At 50.2% G+C, this 17,077-nt stretch overlaps 2 protein-coding genes across 5 annotated transcripts in view; one reads left to right on the top strand and one right to left on the bottom strand.

Moving 5' to 3' along the window:
• The window catches only part of CFAP92 (cilia and flagella associated protein 92 (putative)), a 135,937-nt gene extending 128,058 nt beyond the window's left edge, over window positions 1–7,879 (top strand). Inside the window, exons 13-16 of the mRNA XM_074334299.1 lie at window positions 2,807–2,971; window positions 3,557–3,769; window positions 3,844–4,000; window positions 7,845–7,879. Coding sequence (XP_074190400.1) covers window positions 2,807–2,971; window positions 3,557–3,769; window positions 3,844–4,000; window positions 7,845–7,879 — 570 coding nt within the window. The remainder of the gene's footprint in view (window positions 1–2,806; window positions 2,972–3,556; window positions 3,770–3,843; window positions 4,001–7,844) is intronic.
• Window positions 5,974–17,077, bottom strand: part of ACAD9 (acyl-CoA dehydrogenase family member 9) — a 43,704-nt gene continuing 32,600 nt past the window's right edge. The window contains exons 9-18 of one of the 4 annotated variants that reach the window (XM_074334305.1): window positions 14,136–14,211; window positions 12,567–12,637; window positions 12,172–12,291; window positions 11,795–11,923; window positions 10,397–10,476; window positions 9,547–9,694; window positions 9,221–9,298; window positions 8,557–8,685; window positions 7,402–7,474; window positions 5,974–6,579 (exon numbers count right to left, since the gene is read on the bottom strand). In XM_074334305.1, the coding sequence (XP_074190406.1) occupies window positions 6,479–6,579; window positions 7,402–7,474; window positions 8,557–8,685; window positions 9,221–9,298; window positions 9,547–9,694; window positions 10,397–10,476; window positions 11,795–11,923; window positions 12,172–12,291; window positions 12,567–12,637; window positions 14,136–14,211 (1,005 nt within the window). In that variant the 3' untranslated portion in view covers window positions 5,974–6,478. The remainder of the gene's footprint in view (window positions 6,580–7,401; window positions 7,475–8,556; window positions 8,686–9,220; window positions 9,299–9,546; window positions 9,695–10,396; window positions 10,477–11,794; window positions 11,924–12,171; window positions 12,292–12,566; window positions 12,638–14,135; window positions 14,212–17,077) is intronic. The other 3 variants (XM_019717560.2, XM_074334314.1, XM_019717561.2) reach the window with 3 other exon arrangements.

Raw genomic sequence — 17,077 nt, 5'->3', positions numbered from 1 at the left:
TTTAAACTTGTTTGGTGCAGTCAGTCAGGTGTGAGCTACGGCTGAAAGTGTGTTTTAAAGTGTGCCAAAGTCATCCTCCATCATGAAAATGTCCGTGTCACACATTGCTTCTGGTATGGCAATTTCTTTCAAATAAAAACATTATAGTGTGTCCTCATCCACCTTATTCACTGGATTTAGCACCATGAGACTTCTGGCTCTTCCCTAAAGTCAAACTGATTCAGGACATCAAGGCAGCCACGACAGTGCAACTAAAGACACTCACGAAAGAGGACTCCCAGAACTGCTTCAGAAAGTGGCAAGAATGATGGGATAAGTGTGTTCGAAGTGGGGGAGGGGTGCTTTGAGGGGGATTAATGGCAATGTGTCTTTTACTGTAATAATTTTAAAACATTCACTATATTATTTGATCACACCTTATAACAATGATTCAATATTTGTATATATGTTGAAATGATCACCACAATAAGTCCAGTTAACGTGCACCACCATACATAGCCAATTTTGCTTTGGGGTGTTAATTTTAATTACATGGACACTATGTATGAAAAATTGTAGAGATCTTGATGATATCTTCTTCCAGAGAATTTAATTTTCTTCTAGGAAATAAAAGACAAATTCCCTTAAACAGGTTTATTCCTGGTTTGCCTTTACTTTTAAAGCATAGATTTTCTGAATTCTGAATTGAGAGCCTAGGGTGTTACCATGGTGGCTCTTCCTCCATGGCACACTCTGAAATCCAATTTTTATGTCCCTAGCACAGTGACACTTTCCAAATTATCTGCCTAAAATTTGAGCCTCTTAGCTGCTTTTTCTGTTTGGGTTCTTATCTGCTTCATTCATCTCATTCATGTGCAACTTAAGAATCAGCAAATGCTTTAAGAAAAAACTATGTACAAAAGAAAACATGCATTCAATATATTTCCCTTCTCTCCAGATTATAGGCCCCTCAAATCCTGGCTGCCTTAATTGCTCTCCAATGATATCAAACAGATAGTCTGTTTCTCTCTGCAATCCTGTCAGCTGTTGCTTAATAAAATTTGAAACTATAGTTGGGTGCACAAGATATTCTTGATAGTTATTTCTTCTTTTCTAAATATATAAATCCCTTTTGCCTCATCAACAGATTTTTATCTCGAGTTATGTAGTTAGATATTAAGAATGCTACTCCAGCTATTTTGTCTTGTCTTTCTGGTCCATTTTTGCCTAGTTTATATTCTTCCTCCTTTTAATTTCAAATCTGTATCTTTTCATCTAAAGCATTTTTTATAGACAGCATATTGTTAGCTTAAAAAAATCCAAGATTCTTTAATTGGCAAACTTTGGCTAGGTTTTCTTCCACTGACTTAAAAGTTATACATTCTTTGTTTCTAAGGTAGTTATCCTAAAGACCATATTTATTTTTATATATTCCTATTGAATTCTGAAACTTCTAATTTGTATTAATTTACTTTATAAGACAAATAGCACTCATAATAACCCTTTTATCTCTTTTCCTACTTATATCCCACCATCCATTTCCTATATCTCTAGAATTTCAGTTCTAGGTTCTTATGATATTTTCCTGGTCCTTTTCAGACGAGAAAACTTCACTAGGATACTGGACACCATCAGTTGCTAACTTTGTCCAAATATTCCTGGAATTTTCTCCTACATTTTGAATTTTCTTCCAAGTGTATTTTCAAAGGAAGGTCTTTTGTAAACATACGAAAGCTTTGTAAACCTGAGACTATGCCCTCACAAATTAAATGAACATTTTGCCTGGATATAAAATTTTAGGTTCAAGTTCTTTACCTTCTTGTTTACAGTATGGCTGTTGTGGAATCTGATGTTAATCCAACTCTTTCCTTCATAGGTGGCCTGCTCTTTTCCTCTGGAAGTTTTTAGGATTTATTTTTGTGTTTGTTGTTTTAAATCTCACTAATAGTGTCCAAGCTTGGAATTTTCCTTATGCATTCTGATATTCATTATTACTACAAACTTTCCTATTCTCACTTTCCCCTGCCTTTTGGGATTTTTTAGGTGTTTCTACTTCTAAACTCAGGTTTTCTAATTTTATCTTTTTATACATGGCTGCCTCTTGGGAGCATATCTCAAGCTGATTATAATTATTATTATTATTATTATTTCAGTTCACTGACTCATTCCCCAGCTGTTAACACTGCTACAGTACATCTCGTTCACTTTTGTCCTTTATTTCTACTATGTTTTTATACCCAATATTTTTCTTTGGTCTTACTTCTGCCTCATATTTCTAATATATCCACTTATATCTTTTAAGAATGGTTATTACATTTATCTTAAATTTTTATCCCACCTCTTCCAATAATTCAGCTTCAGGTTTTCAGTTTGTGGTCTTTCTTTAATATCGGATATACTTCTCAGGCATCTAGGTACTTTAGCTGTGAGTCCTCATTCCCTCGATCCCTCGCCAGGTCAGCTCCAGGGCAGAGAACCCCAGGCATCAGAATAACTGCTGACCACTGTTTTTACTTCACCAAGTAATCTCTTCTGGTCAGAAATTCAACTTTAAACTCTAAGGAAGAAGTATCATGGAAGGAGGTATAATCCACTAGCTGTAGGGTTTGGAAGGAACAGGAAGACTGACTAATTCGGACCAACTTTCCCAGAGGACAACCAGAAACACTGGACAAAATATGAAATATTCTAATTGGAACCACGTGTGGGCCATGCCAGTATTCAACAGTCGATACCTGTATTGCAGCCATGCCCCAGTGCTGAATACGAGCAGGTGGTTGATGGTGCTTGGTCTTATGTGGGTAATGACTGCTGTCTCTTGTTTCAGAAAAATATCACAGGAGCCCGCCAGGTTAGCAAAAAGCCTCCAAAGCCTGTGGTGAAGGTGATCAGAATTTCAGCCCCTACCCGAGATGCTGTCCATAACTACAGCATTCAGACCCTGAATTCTATGGCACTTGCCAAGAAGGAGCTGTACCGAGAGATGGCCAAGGTGAGTGAGAGGCACAGAGTGGGAAACAGTCAAATGTTTATACTCCAGACAGGGTAACAGCAGTTGGCTAATCCCATGAGCGCTTTCCAGTCTGACCATCCTGCCTGGAGGTCAGCAGATCTCCAGTATGTGGATGAGAGCCAACCAGCTAGGCGGGGTGGACAGGAGAGCCGGTGCTGTGAGAGAGGTGCTGCTCCCACACTGAACATGAATCCTCCACGTGCAGGGGTGAGCCAAGGTCCTCCACACACGCTCAGATGCTCCTAGACTAGAACACAGGCTCCTCCCCTCTAGGGAGTGTTTTGTGGTTGCTTATGAGTAGCTGTCACCCCGAAGAAAAGGCCTCGGCCGAGGCTTCAGGCGCACGGTGACTTTAGGAAAGGTCTTATTCTGTCAAAGGGGACAACCATGTAACCTTCCCAGGGCTGCTGCACAGTTCGTTCACCTGAGTGCAGCCGTTTATGTTGTCAGAAACTATCACTGTGCCCTCAGCTGTTGCTCACACCTACGTGGGAACCTGAGGCTCAGTCAGCCCTTCCCAAGTCTGCCACCACCCTTCTATACACGTTTATCCCTCATTTCCAGGAGCCAAGGAAGAGATTCACATACGCACAGAATTACCTCTCAGCTATGGCAGAGCCTCAGGATTCTGGGGAAGAGCAGAAAAAAGCCAAGAAGAAATGCTGCCAAGCCTGGCTCACAGCCAACGGATTCCAAGTGACAGGTCTCCATAGTCGCACTGAAAGTGACCACCACCTCAGGCTGCTGCCCACCAGCACCCCCACAGAACTCACTGAGGTCCATGGGGAGGAGCAGGGCTCGGGTGGGGTGTCTCTAGGGACCTTCCCCCTAACTTCCTGTGCCCCGTTTAGGGATGGAAGGAGAACACGCTGTTTGCTAACATGCTAGGGCCTGTGCTGGATCGAGGGCGGTGGAGCTGGCACCTGCGCCACCGGGACTTTGACCTGTACAGGAAGCCACCACATTTCCTCGAACTGCCTGCTCCTCTAGCACTGAAGCCCGTATCAGGTAACAGACGAGGCCTTTGCAAAGCTGAGCCTCCGGGTGCTGTGGACAGGCAGGAACTCTATGCTGTTTCAGATATCCATTTAGTTTCATATCCCATAATTGGAAGTCAAGCTTCAGAATGGGTCTGGTATCTAATTGAAAGCTGGACTGGAACTCAGGAGACCCGAATTCTAGCTGCAGCAGTTAATACTAACTTGTTGGGTGACTTTGGGCAGGTCCCTTCATTGCTCTGGGCCTTAACTACAAGGTTTCTTAACTATAAAGTGGGAAGGTGGAAAACAGATCTAAGGGCTTTCTGAGCTTCAACAGTATTCCTCATGACTGGTCTCTGAAAGCCCAGGCAACAGCTGGGGGCAGAAGCTCCAGGCTTCACTGGGGCCTTCCAACTCCCTTGGAGCTCAAGACACTGCCATCTCCCTCTGTCGGGGAGACTGGGGTCTTGATACATCAGTTCCTCTGGGTCCTCTTTTCTTTCTCACCCTTTGTTAATGAAGGACCTCAAAATCATTTATAGGTTGATGAGAACCCAAATTGATGGGTTAACAGAACTAGAACCTTTGTTAGGGAGAATGAGATGGGCTTATCTGGCAACAAGGTTTGCCAGTCTTTTCCCAGAAAACAGGATAAATAGGATGGATTTCTTCCCTCCCCGACTCCCAAGGGCAGCAGGTGACAGCTCCATGTAACAGGAGGGAGTGCTGAAAGCTATTGAGATTTCTCTCTGTCCTCACTTGAACACTGCTGCCTCCCTTCAGGATAGGCCCCAGGTTCAGGGGCTGTGTGAAGACCTCCTCCTACGTTTAGTGTGCCCTGGGCTCAGAGTCACTGCTGTGCTACAGCCCAGGAATGAACACCAGGCTTCCTCACTGGCCTGAGTGCTCTGGTGGGCTCGACTGCAGGTCTTCCCAGCACACGTTCCCTGGGCATCTCAAGTAGCCCGTGCATGTTGCTGAAAACATGTAACAAGTACATACAGGGGCCTCCCCTCCTCACAACATGTTTAAGAAAAGAAAAAGGGAGAACCGAACTGGTGGCTCCAGCGTTTTAAACTCAACTGGAAGGAGAAAACCTGCTGTTGACACAGGAGTTGCATGCCACCAGGCCTAGAATGAAGCCCCCTTTCATGAGTGTTGCCCAGAGAGGGCAGGGTCTGCACGCTTCCCGAGCCTTCCCCGCAGAGGCGCTCTGTGCACCTTCGTTCTCCCGTACCGTCTGAAATGATATGTACTCTCCATTTTGTGCAAAATGCCTCCTTGCCAATAAAATACTTTAAGAACTCTGAGTTTCATTGGAAAGTTATTTCCAAAGTCATTATTTGTAAACTTTCACCTTTAGAAGATTAGCTTCGAAAATCCTGGCAGAATGTTCAGGCAACCCCATTAAGCCGGCTCAGTAGTATTCCCACTCTTCTTTCTGCCTATTTCTCTCATCACAGCAGAGTGCGACTTACACTGAGAGGGAAAGGAGAGTCTGGCTTCCTCCCCCCGCTCAAGGCAACATCTACAATGGGCTTTTTTAGTGGGGAGCCCCACACCACCCAGGAAACAGACCAAATCCTGACACTTACCAGTGTGCACATGCTGGGACCGTGTACATCTAGCAGGTAACAGCAGAAGGGAGCCTGGAGAAATGCAGTGGCCTGCCAGTGCCACCTAAAGTGGCCTGTCAGTGCCACCTTTTTCCCCTCACTTCAAGAGTGGAGGCCAATCCCTGCAAAGAAAGCTGAGAGAAAGCCCAGGTGGGAATAGCATGTGTGGTCATATACCAGGCACTGTGGTTTTCCACCCATTACCTGAGAAGGATCAAAGACAGGGCTCGTCACCCCCACAGCCCACACTGGGCACCTGCTCCACAGCTTTCAGGGCCTTTTTCTTGCAAGGTGAGGACAAAAGGGACTAGAAGGGAGTGCTCAGGGCCACACTGTCACCCATTAAAGGCTGGTTCTGAGGAAAAAGCGTGACTGGTACAGCAAAGAAGGGTAAACACAAACTGTGACATTTAATATTCTTTTTTTCAATGGTTCCTGGTACATGTTCTAAGTGCATTTTGCTCCTGGTCTGGATGAACATGTGTGCAGCTTTCAAACTGTTGTTTGGAGAATGTGTGGCCCAGTAGAAATGGCTATCCCTGCCTGAACGAGGTTGCATAGCCCCAGGCCATGGGGTGGTAGCACAGGCCCCAGTCTCCACAGTGAAGTGTCCTAACTAGCAGCATGTCCTCAAATCGCAGGTCTCAGCAATTCCATTCTCTCTCTGTCCCCAATCAGAACATGGGATCACGTTATGCAGCAATGTCCACAGGTCAAAGCCTAGAAAAGCTTCCTCAGCCGGGAGAAAGACCTTCAGGTGAAGACTGGGAAGAAATGGTTCAAGTTGGAGTAACTCCAAGTTCTACACCTTCTGGGAAAAGAGTGTGAGTCGTCTAGCAAGGGATTGTGGCCCGGGGGCTGGCGGCAGCAGGGACCTCCGTCTCTGTGCTTCAGGATGTCTGGTCTAGAGGGTGGGCACAGATGTACGCTCGCCTCTCTAGGACCTGCTGGGACACTTTCTTGATCTGTTCATCTAGATTTTCTGGAGAATCTGGGAGAAAAAGAGACAATACATGATCTTTCTGCACCGTGATAATAGAAATATTGCTGGAGCATTTTTTCCCCAACAAAGTCAGCCCGTGGGTGACCCTCCCAACCCTCCGAACCCCCAGGAAGGGATTCTGGGCTGCAGATAGACGCTTCATTCTGAGTAACAAAGGACTCATCTAGTTAATCCCTAAAAACTCCAGATCTGTGGGAGTAGGAGAAGGCCCTTGTTCACTAGAAGACCCCTCTGTAATTCAAGCCTGCTGAAGGAGAAGCTGTTTCCTTACTGTGGAGACAGCATGGTCTGCACCCGGGGAGGGTGCCTGGAAGCACCAGAGCCAGAACTACACAGAATTATGTGACCGGCTCCACCATCTCTTGGCAACAGGGGACACATGACATGAAGCCCTGAGGTCAGCGGGACTGTAAGAGCCGGAGATGAACTTGAGCTGCACACTCTGAGACACAGCCATATGGCTGTGGGAGACAAACCAAGCAACAGGAGCAAAGCCCCACATGGCCCATGGCCACAGCAGGGACACTGCAGTAAGGGAGCTCCAGACCCGCTGCAGTGCAGGGATGGAGGGCAGGTACAAGGGCATTGGGCACCTCTCAGGGCACGTGCCAGCACTAGGGCTGTCAGAGCCCCCACCTGTAGGTGCGTGCCCCCGCCTGGCCGGCCTCGCACAGGCCTGACCCAGCCCTCATTCATGGCGGACGTTTGTGAGCAGCCAGCAGGCCCTGGGAGCCGGACAGGGTCAAGAAACAACGTCAACAATGACCTGGAACCGACCCTCTCCTGCCTCCCCCAAACCACCATACTCACACTTGTCCAGCTGAGACAGGGTGAAGAGATTCTGGGAATAAGCTTCCGTGCAGAAGATGTTGGCCAACAGAACCTGCAGAGTCAAGTCAGACAGAACCCTGGGACCCCTTCCCGGAGGTCTGACCTCTGAGCTGCAAAGAACTTGGGCAGCTTGGCTGGGGTTAAGAGTCCTGGCTCAGAAGTCACACAATCTTAGGTTCTAATTCCAGCCCTGAGCCAAATGAGCTCTTTCCCAAGGGCAAGTTACTCAATATCTCTGAGCCTTAGTTTCCTCCCTTGCTAGAGGGATCATGACTCCTGTGGCCGCGGGACAATGCACGTAAAGACGGACATGGAGCAGGCACTCAGTGACTGCACCCATCTCCTCCAGCAGGGTGAGGAGGGCAGAGAGGGTGAGGGTGCTGGCCTTGGGACCCTGTCACTCACCCACCCTCTTCTCTCAGGTAGGAAGAAGAAAGGGAGTGGCCCTGTATCCTAAGCAGCACAGACCCTCCCATTGGAGCTGGCAGTGTCCACCACAGGCCACAGCCAACGTGACAAACCTGCCAGCATGTACATCAGCTGCTACATGGACCCTGCACTTCACTCACTCTAGGTCACAACTGGGTGCTAGGCCCTTGCCTAGCCCCTCCCACCTGAGACTCACTCCCCACCTGGGTCATGCCACCCAATGAATGACTCCTTCCCCCAGCTACTAGGTCTCATTAAAGTACAGTAGGACAAAGCCAGCAGGAGGCTGCCTGTGTGTGGGCAGGGCAGGGGAGGGGAGGGCAAGGCAGGGCAGGGGAGGGCAGGGAAGGACAGGGGAGGGCAGGACAGGGGAGGGCCGCGGAGGGCAGGGAAGGGAAAGGCAGAATAGAGGAGGGCAGGGCAGGAGAGAGCAGGGCAGGGGAGGGCAGGGCAGGGAAGGACAGGGGAGGGCCGTGGAGGGCAGGGGAGGGCAGGGAAGGGAAGGGCAGGGCAGGCGAGGGGAGAGCTGGGCAGGGCAGGGGAGGGCAGGGAAGGGAAAGGAAGGACAGAGGAGGGCTGGGCAGGGGAGAGCAGGGCAGGGGAAGGCAGAGCAGGGCAGGGGAGGGCTGGACAGAGAAGGGCAGGGCAGGGAAGAGCAGGGCAGGGGACGTAACAGTAGGGCAGGGCAGGGGAGGGCTGGCTCACCTCATGGTCATGGTTCCGGAGCCCTACTCGCATGGAGCGGCTGGCCCGAGACAGCACAGCCGTCATGCCGTACAAGTTGATGAGGATATTGGCCACCCGCTTCAAAACCATCTGCTCCTCCACGATGGTCTGGGAACACAGAAGCCTCTGTCCCGACACGCACAGCCCCTCCCTGGGCACATCTTCACCCATCCCCTGGCCTCACATCTTCGGGGAGGGGGCAATAAATATTGCCTTTTTCTGCGGAAGTGGGAGGTGGGCTCATGGCCACCTTCTATTTCGCCTTCACGGTCTAGATTTGGGCTGGGGTCAAGGCAAGACCAGGTCCCAGGAACCAGGCTGAGAAATGAGGCCAGTGCATCTCCAGCAGCCAGAGCCTCACAGATCAGGTCCCGAGATTCAGGCCCCAGTGGGGCTGCCCCTTCTCAATGAAGGGAGAGTCTCTTCACCTGGAAGGTGCTCAGCAGCAGGGGCTCCCAAACAGCTAGCTGAGTGGTCCCTGGGACAGGCAGCCACAGTCTGCCCTGCCTCCCCACCCCTCCACGGTAACTACGATTTCCCAAAGATGAACACTTGGTGAGATACCATCTCACAGATGCTGGCCCACCTCCCTGATGCCCAGTAGGAGGGCCTGCCATCCCGAGGGCTGCAGGGGGCTGCGTACCTTGCCAAAGCGGAGCAGCAATGTCTCCACAGTGCGGCCGAAGTAATAAACGTTCTCCTCGAGCTTTCTCGCACTGTCCTGGAAGGCCAGAGGAAAGGAGTCAGCTCAGCACCTCACCCATGGTGACCTTCCTGTCCCACCAGCACGGGGCATGGCAGGGGCTGCAGGGCCCAGGCCACGATATCATGCTGGGCCGTTCTCCATTGTGACGGGGTGGAGACAAGGGACATCAGCTGGGAGGACTGGCTGGTCCTCCCCAGTGCCCCTGGTCACGTCCCTTCTGGGAAGGAGATATTGCACAGGCTACACCTTCCGGGCTCACTCACCGCAACACTGGGGTGCACCGCTCCGAGCTTCCCCGTCAGCCCCAGGTCCACAGTGCGGCCCAGCGAGTCCCGAAGCCTCCGGCCGATGGTCTCGAGCACAGTGGTCACGTTGCCCCGTTTAAGCTCACTGCAGAAAGCCCATGGCCCCCTAGCCCAAGGCCCTTCTGCTTCTCCCAGCAACATGATCACCCCTCAGTATTCCAGAACTCTAGGGCATCCGCTCCCTCTCCTTGACTATGCAAAACCGTACAGGGCCAACCCAACGCCTACGTGCCCCGCCCCCAGCCTGGGCGAGCTGGACACCTGGCTGCGGGCTCAACCCTTCTGCACTGTCAGAGAGCAGCCAGAGTATCCTCTGAGGTGCTCCCTCCACAAGTTGCTCAGTCACATCCAGCTTCCAGGTGGTTCTCTCCCAGTGAGCCATCTGTAAAACGCTCTGAGCCCATCCTGGGCTCCAGCACTCATTTCTATGGCCCCAGGGTGGGGGTCATGGGGAGCAAGAGAAGAAATAAACTGGTCTCTGTTGGTCTTGAAGCCTGGCAACTATTTCAGGGGTACCTCTCATTCCCCAGCTTATGAAAATAGCTCCCTGTGACGTGAGAAACAGGAGCTGTCAGGGGACTGACCACAAGGCAGGCATGGAGGGCTTCCCTGAGCACTGGCTCCTCCTGTCACTTTCAGGTGAAGGCCACGCTCTGAAGTCTGGCTTTCAAGGCCCCATACTCACTCAGCAGGGTTCCTGCCCCCTTCCCTCCCTCAGCCAGCCAGACAGTGAGCTTAGGGACACTGCTCCACCCACCTCTTGCCACCCCAGGGGGAACCTGAGGAGCAGAGTGGGCACGGCACCTACTTGATCCTGGCAGTCAGGATGCGGCCGGCATGCTGCAGGCCTGTAAGGGCGATGTACATCCGCAGGATCTCGTTGGTCCCCTGTGGCCAGCAGTACAGAGGTCAGAGGCTGTGCACAGGCAGCCCCAGCAGTGCTGCACGTGTAACTGGGTGGCTGTGGCACTGCTGCTCACCCGCACTGTGGAAGCCGCTGTCAGCAGGGCTGTGATCTTCTATAGCTTCCACTGCCCTCAGAGTCAGCTCCAAGGTCCTCTGCAATCTGCCTTGTGTCCCCTTCCATCCACCCCTCATCTACTCCACGACCTGCCCCAGACCCACCCAGCAGGAATGGCTGCTTCTTCCAAAAAGACTTGCTTGTTCTACCTCCATTCACCTACCCTGTTTCCCCAAAAATAAGACCTAGTCAGACAATCTGCTCTAATGCGTCTTTTGGAGCAAAAATTAATATAAGACCCTGTCTTATATAAGACCCGGTATTTATTATTATATTATATTATATTATATTATATTATATTATATTATATTATATTATATTATATTATATTATTACCTGGTCTTATAATAAAATAAGACTGGATCTTATAATAAAAGAAGACCGGATCTTATATTAATTTTTGCTCCAAAAGATGCATTAGAGCTGATTGTCTGGCTAGGTCTTATTTTCGGGGAAACACAGTAGTTAGTGCCGGCAAGTAAGGTCCCGTCTGGGCCTGGTATGTCTTATTTCCCTGCCCTCGGCCCAAAGTGCCCTCCCCTAAGCCTGGTCAAAGTCCTTTCTGCCCCCAAGGGCCAGGTGCACGTGAGATGTCACCCCCTCAGGAGAGGTGCACCTCTGTCCCTCACACCTTGGGATTCTGGCTTCCTCCTGGTCAGTCAGGCTGCGCAGTCAAGCCCACTGATACCCCAAAGGTGAGATGGTGTCTGCAGTGTCTCTGGGGCCCCAACCCTCCTTTCCTCCCTGCCCTGGGTCTCTCCTGGCACACATTCAATGAGCTGACTCTAGGCTTGTGAACTTAGGGGGACGGCAATTCGACAGTGAGAATGCCCGGACAGGATGGCCTCAGACATGACCCCGTTAAGCTGTGTCAGTATACTGAGAAAACCCAGACCCAGGGCGAGCATTCGAGGTCAAACCAAGGCCGCCTACAAGATCTCTGCTTGTCCCACCAACTTGGCAAAGACCTGTAGCGAGTTGCCAGGAGGCGGTGGGCTGCGAGGATGTGGTGGGCTCAGCAGAAAGGGTCCTTGGCAATGGGACCCTGAGTGAGCTGCTTCCACTAAGGCCTCTCCGCCTCAGCCTTCTCGTCTAGGCAGGGGTGTGATGAGGGTCCAATGAGAGAACGCACTAGCCAGCGGGGCCCACAGCAGAGGGAAACGGGGCTGGCGGCAGGGCACGCACCTCAAAGATGAGCAGGATACGGCTGTCACGCAGCATGCGCTCGTACGGGTACCCCTTCATGTAGCCTGTGCCCCCCAGGATCTGCAGAGCCTCACTCACGCACTGCCAGGCGCCCTCTGAGCTGAACACCTGCCACGGACCCAAGAGGAAGGTCAGCACAGGCTCGTCGGTGCCAACTCCCTTCCAAAAGGAGGACCTCAGGATGGGGGAGGTGTGGCTGGGCAGGAGTGGGGGACTCAGGATGGAGCTGGGCTTGGCGATGAGGCTAACCCAGGCGAGAGCCTGACTGCCGCTGTCTCCCTGGGTGGCCCCAGGCAGCTTCCTGACCACCTGACCAGCTGTGGCTGAAGAGCTTTCCTCAGCTGTGCTGGGATTACCTTCACCATGGCAGCCTCGACAGAGCAGTCAGGAAACCCTGGCTGGTCCAGCATCCCCGCGGTGAGGTAGGCCATGCTTTCCATTACATAAGCTTTCTGAGCCATTAGGGCAAACTTTTCCTGGAGTATTCAGAAAAAAACACAATCAAGAAACAATTTACATGTGCTGAGGCCCAAATCTGCCAACCAGCAGAGAAGGAGATTAAGTCCAAAGCCTCAATGCACAAGAGAACCCAGCCCCGCACTCTTAAAAGGGAATCACATTAACGAAAGCCTTCTCTCGTCCTCTTCCCCAGTTACCGCACAAGAGGCACAAGAGCAGACAGCAAAAGCACACGTCTAAATGTCCATGGAATAAAATCAACAATGTGCCACCCATACAGAACCCTCAGTACCTGAATTAATCCAAATTCACTGAGGTTCCTGTTGAACTGCTTCCTCGTGCAGGCATATTCAGCAGTCATTTCTGAAGACCAGAGATTTTAAAAAGAACAACTTTCTGGTTGTCCTAGATGATTTCCTAAGGTCACCATTACCTTTCAAACACTCAGACAGGAACTATGTGAAATGGGTCTATGAGAGCAAACTCGCTAAGGACAGAGCCTCCCCTATTGAGCGTCTAGGTCGGAAGAGGGGCTGCCACACCTAGTGCTGTCTACAGTGGTGGACAGGCGTGGAAGCACAGAGTTTGCTGTCAGACACAGGTTTCAGTCTAGCAGTTTTTCTTACCAGCAGGTTGCCCAGGCCAAGCCGCTTCACCTCCCTGAACAAAACCACCAGCCTCACAGAGCTGTTGTGGAGACGACATGGGATACAAGTGGGAGGTGTCTTGCACAACGTAGGGCCACAGAAACACCCTAGGCAGATGTCGGGGCAGGCTCACACTGGCACAGCTGTTCATCACTAAAGCAGGAAAGCGGTCTGCTTTGAAAACTCAGGTCTATGACTTCAAAGTGTATAGTTGTGAACCCATACTGTGTTGTGGCCCAGCTCTGAAGGCACCCAACTGAATGTGGCAGCATGCCACCCAGTTAACTGAACCCTGCCCCAACAGTGTTCTCCAAGCACGTCCATGGTGGGCCTCTAAGGTAAACAGGCACCCACATTCACACACTTCCGGATTTGGGATCTCATCAGGGGTTCTGCATCCTTCAGGGAGAGACTGACCATGAGAGCTCTTACACTGAGGACCTTCCAGATGGGGGAGCACAGAGGGCTTCCGGGCCCTGGGGGCAGTGAGATAAGCCCTGAACTTAGACTCTGACAGGGTCGGCTTTTAGGCTGGGTACTTGGCCTTGGTAAACCACTGACCTCTCTGAGCCTCAGTCTCCTCATCTATAAAATGGAGGTAAGAGCCTAAAACAAAGCCTTCCTGTGCCCACCTCGCCCTGAACCCTGAGGAACTTCCTAAGTACTCGGTGGTTTGCCGGCTTGGGGAACCCCCACCGTCCGCAGCCAGGGCCCCTTGCATTTCCATGCAGCCACTTCCACAAAGCTGACACAGTAATGACATTTTGTGCCCAACAAAAACCCTATTAAGTTCACTGGCAAAGGAAAATCCAAATTTCAGGCATCCTAACAGAATAAACAAGAAGCCGAGGGATCTGTATTGCAAATCTGATCCCATCCTCATCCACTGTGCAGTGTCTCCTGAAAAATGGGGATCGTGTGAGAATCTGGCTCACAGCTGGATGCTCACTAAGAAACTGCCAGCAACGCCCACATCCCCTTTGTGAGCAGGTGAAATAGAGGAGTGCTGAGACATGAACACTGACTCTTTGGAGACAGACCGAGTGCATTCTTGGTCTTAAACTTGAGCGCATCCTGAACTTGAGTAGGGCCGCGTGTCCTGCAGGCTGGCTCAGCACTGGCCTGTCCCACCAGAGAGGTGCAGTCTCCAGGCTGCAGCAGAGGCAGCAGGGCCAGGCTGTGCCGCAAAGGGCTCCTGTCCCCGACTTACCTACCGATCAGTTTCTTGAGCATCCCGGCCACAGCGCTGCCCATGCTGAAGCGCCCACTGTTGAGGATGTTCATAGCCACCTGTGAAGAAGGTGTGGTGGGCAGCATAGTGCAGCTCCCGCTCCCACAGCCCGCCTACCCGCACCAGGCACAGGTGACAGACCACAGCAGTACATATCTACTTGTACCAGAAGGCTTGGAAACAAAAGGCAAGTCTCTGGAGAATTCTGTGCTGGCACCTGGGCAGTGAAGCACCCTGCCAACCCTTACTGAGCAGGAAGAGAGGAGTCCCAGTGCTTCAAAACAAGGTCACTGTCATAGTTATGGCTCTCACAAACTTCCTTGGAGTCACCCCTCCAAAGGGAACAGGACAACCTCGTTCTGAAAGAACAGGTCCATTCTTAGTCCTCAGGGAGGCAGGAGACACTGAGATCTCCTGGGTGCATGTTGCAAACCACTGACTTTCACAACAAGTGCCTCACCACTGAGGAACCGAGGCTCACAGTGGCGACGACTCTCCCAAGGTCACACAGCCAGCATCAGCCTGACATGTAGGCCCATGCTCTCTGCCTGAACCAGCCCCTCACACAGACATGCCATGCTCCTCCTCCACCCAATTCCTGCTATACTCATACTGCTGTCAGCTTCTCTCCCCTTTTCTGGTTTTAACTTCCTACCTAGTACAGAAGGTGAGCAGTCGATGATGAGGGGCAGGCGTACACCTGTGTTCACACACTGCTTCCTGGTACTGACCTATCCAGATTCACGGAGGCGTCCCCTTACAGACCAAAAGGGGCAGAGGCAAACAGCTGACCAGGCAACAGGCGGTCAGTGGTGTGATGTGGACTACAGGGGTTGCGGGGGGGAGGGTACACAAGTCCAGGGGGAAAGGCTGTGTGTGTGTGTGTGTGTGTGTGTGTGTCCTTTGGTGTGGGGAGAGGGGATGCTGGGCAGCGAAGGTGCCCAAGGAGATCCCTGAGCTGGGTCTACGCGGCCATCTGGGGGAGGGAGGGCATCCAGGCCACCAGCACGAGCTTCCTGAAGGACAGCCAGGACGTGCCAAGCCTCTGCTCAAGCACATGGTGCCCAATTAGGAGGCCTCCAAGGCAAGGCTGGGGTCTGTGGACAGAAAGGAGTCTGTGACTCTGGTTTTCCTAAAAGCTCAATTACAAATTCAGTACTGCTTTTCACAGATTGCTTATGTGTGACCTGCATTAATAAAACATACAACTGAATTCGTATTAGTAATTACTTGTTAAACAAGCTGAATGGCAGAATCTCTCAAAACATATCCTGTGGGACTACAGAGATGGAAATAGCTGCTCCAACTATGGGAAGGGCAGGTGTTGGCCCCAATGCCAGTTGGGAGACCGGGTGGACAAGCCAGAACCCATGTAGGTTCAGTCACACCACAGTGCGATGCTCACATCCTCCTGTCTTTAACTTCAGACTTCACGGGTACCAGAATCTGTGGGAACACTGACCAAGGCTAAATTCTCTCCTCTTTATTGCCTCTTCCCAAATGGGCTTTCAAAGGCCAGCTCATAGTTTTATGAACACAATTCACTTCATAGCCCCTTCAGAGTTTATTCTTAACTTCATTTAAAACAACAGAAAAATAAATATGAGGAGAAAAGCACTTGACACTAGGTCTCGTTCCCTGAGCACTGAAGACCTGAAAGGTTTAGCTTTATCTGAAGGGCTCGTGAGCTCAGAATGGTCTTCTTTACCTTGAAGTCCTCTCCTCCTGCCTCTCAGCACTTGCATACTTTATCACCTTCTCTACTGCAAAAGAGCTTCCTTCTATAATTTCCACAACTACAGTCTAATCTCAAATTTCCCAGATGCAAGATGCAATCCGTCTTTCAACAGCCCCTGTCAGCTCTATGCCTCTATGCCTTAAGAGGTCTGACTACAGATAAAATCTTCTGACCACCCCAGAGGAAGAAGCTCTTTTTATCTCACATCAGCCACTCAATTTTCACCTGGCTTTGGATCATTTTGTGATCTCTGGACTCACTCCAGGGTATCACATTTTTCAGTATTTACACTAACTGGCAAACAATCCCACCAATAAAATAAAAAGGCTATTATAAATGTATTTTCTTTTGCATATTAAAACAACAATCATTTTTCCAAACAATTTAAGTCCACTGATGGGAAGGACTAGGCACAGAGGCATCTCCACACTGCTGGGAGGACAGACTCTGGTCCAACTTCCCAGCAGGCAATTTGGCAACATGGATCCAGAACTTAAAAGGCCTTCTGACCTGGTAATTTCACTAGTGGTGTTTAAACTCAGGAAATAATTAGACAAATATGCAAAGGATATATACAAAGATATATGCGATGATGACCAGATGTGGTTCTGAATAGAAAAGAAGTGAAAACGATGTTAAATTCCCAATCCTGGGAACCTGGCAACATTGAATGTGGCATGACCACATGAAGAAATACTATGTATCATTAAACATTGGCACTAAACGTCATTAAACATTGGCAATATGCGTTCACTAGCATGAAAAGATTATTATGTGGACCCCAAGAAGACAGATTCATTTGAGGAATTTATCTGCTGGGATGGACTCCCCATGGTTAACCAAGGATTCAAGTTTTATAAATAATGAGTCTAGTGGTCATTTGCTGACAGGGGTTCCTCATGCACCCTGTACACTGGTTAGAACCTCAGACCAAACTCTGGGCTTCCCACACTATGCCCCACTTGTTTATGCTGTCTGAGTCAACCCCTGCAAGGAAACCCTGGTTTGTCTTTCTACCAACAGACTGAGACCTGCCCTGTCCAACCAGAACTGCACAATGTGGTACATCATTTACATAAAACAGACTTGAGAACTTTCGCTATAAAAGACAGCGTCTCTTTTGGAACATAATTGAGGTTGCCACCTGAATCTGTGTCTCCTTTTTACTCAAATAAACGCTTTTAATT

Source organism: Rhinolophus sinicus, linkage group LG01, assembly GCF_036562045.2.
Source record: "Rhinolophus sinicus isolate RSC01 linkage group LG01, ASM3656204v1, whole genome shotgun sequence".
NCBI classification, from domain to species: domain Eukaryota; kingdom Metazoa; phylum Chordata; class Mammalia; order Chiroptera; family Rhinolophidae; genus Rhinolophus; species Rhinolophus sinicus.
This window is presented reverse-complemented; position numbering and strand designations above follow the sequence as displayed.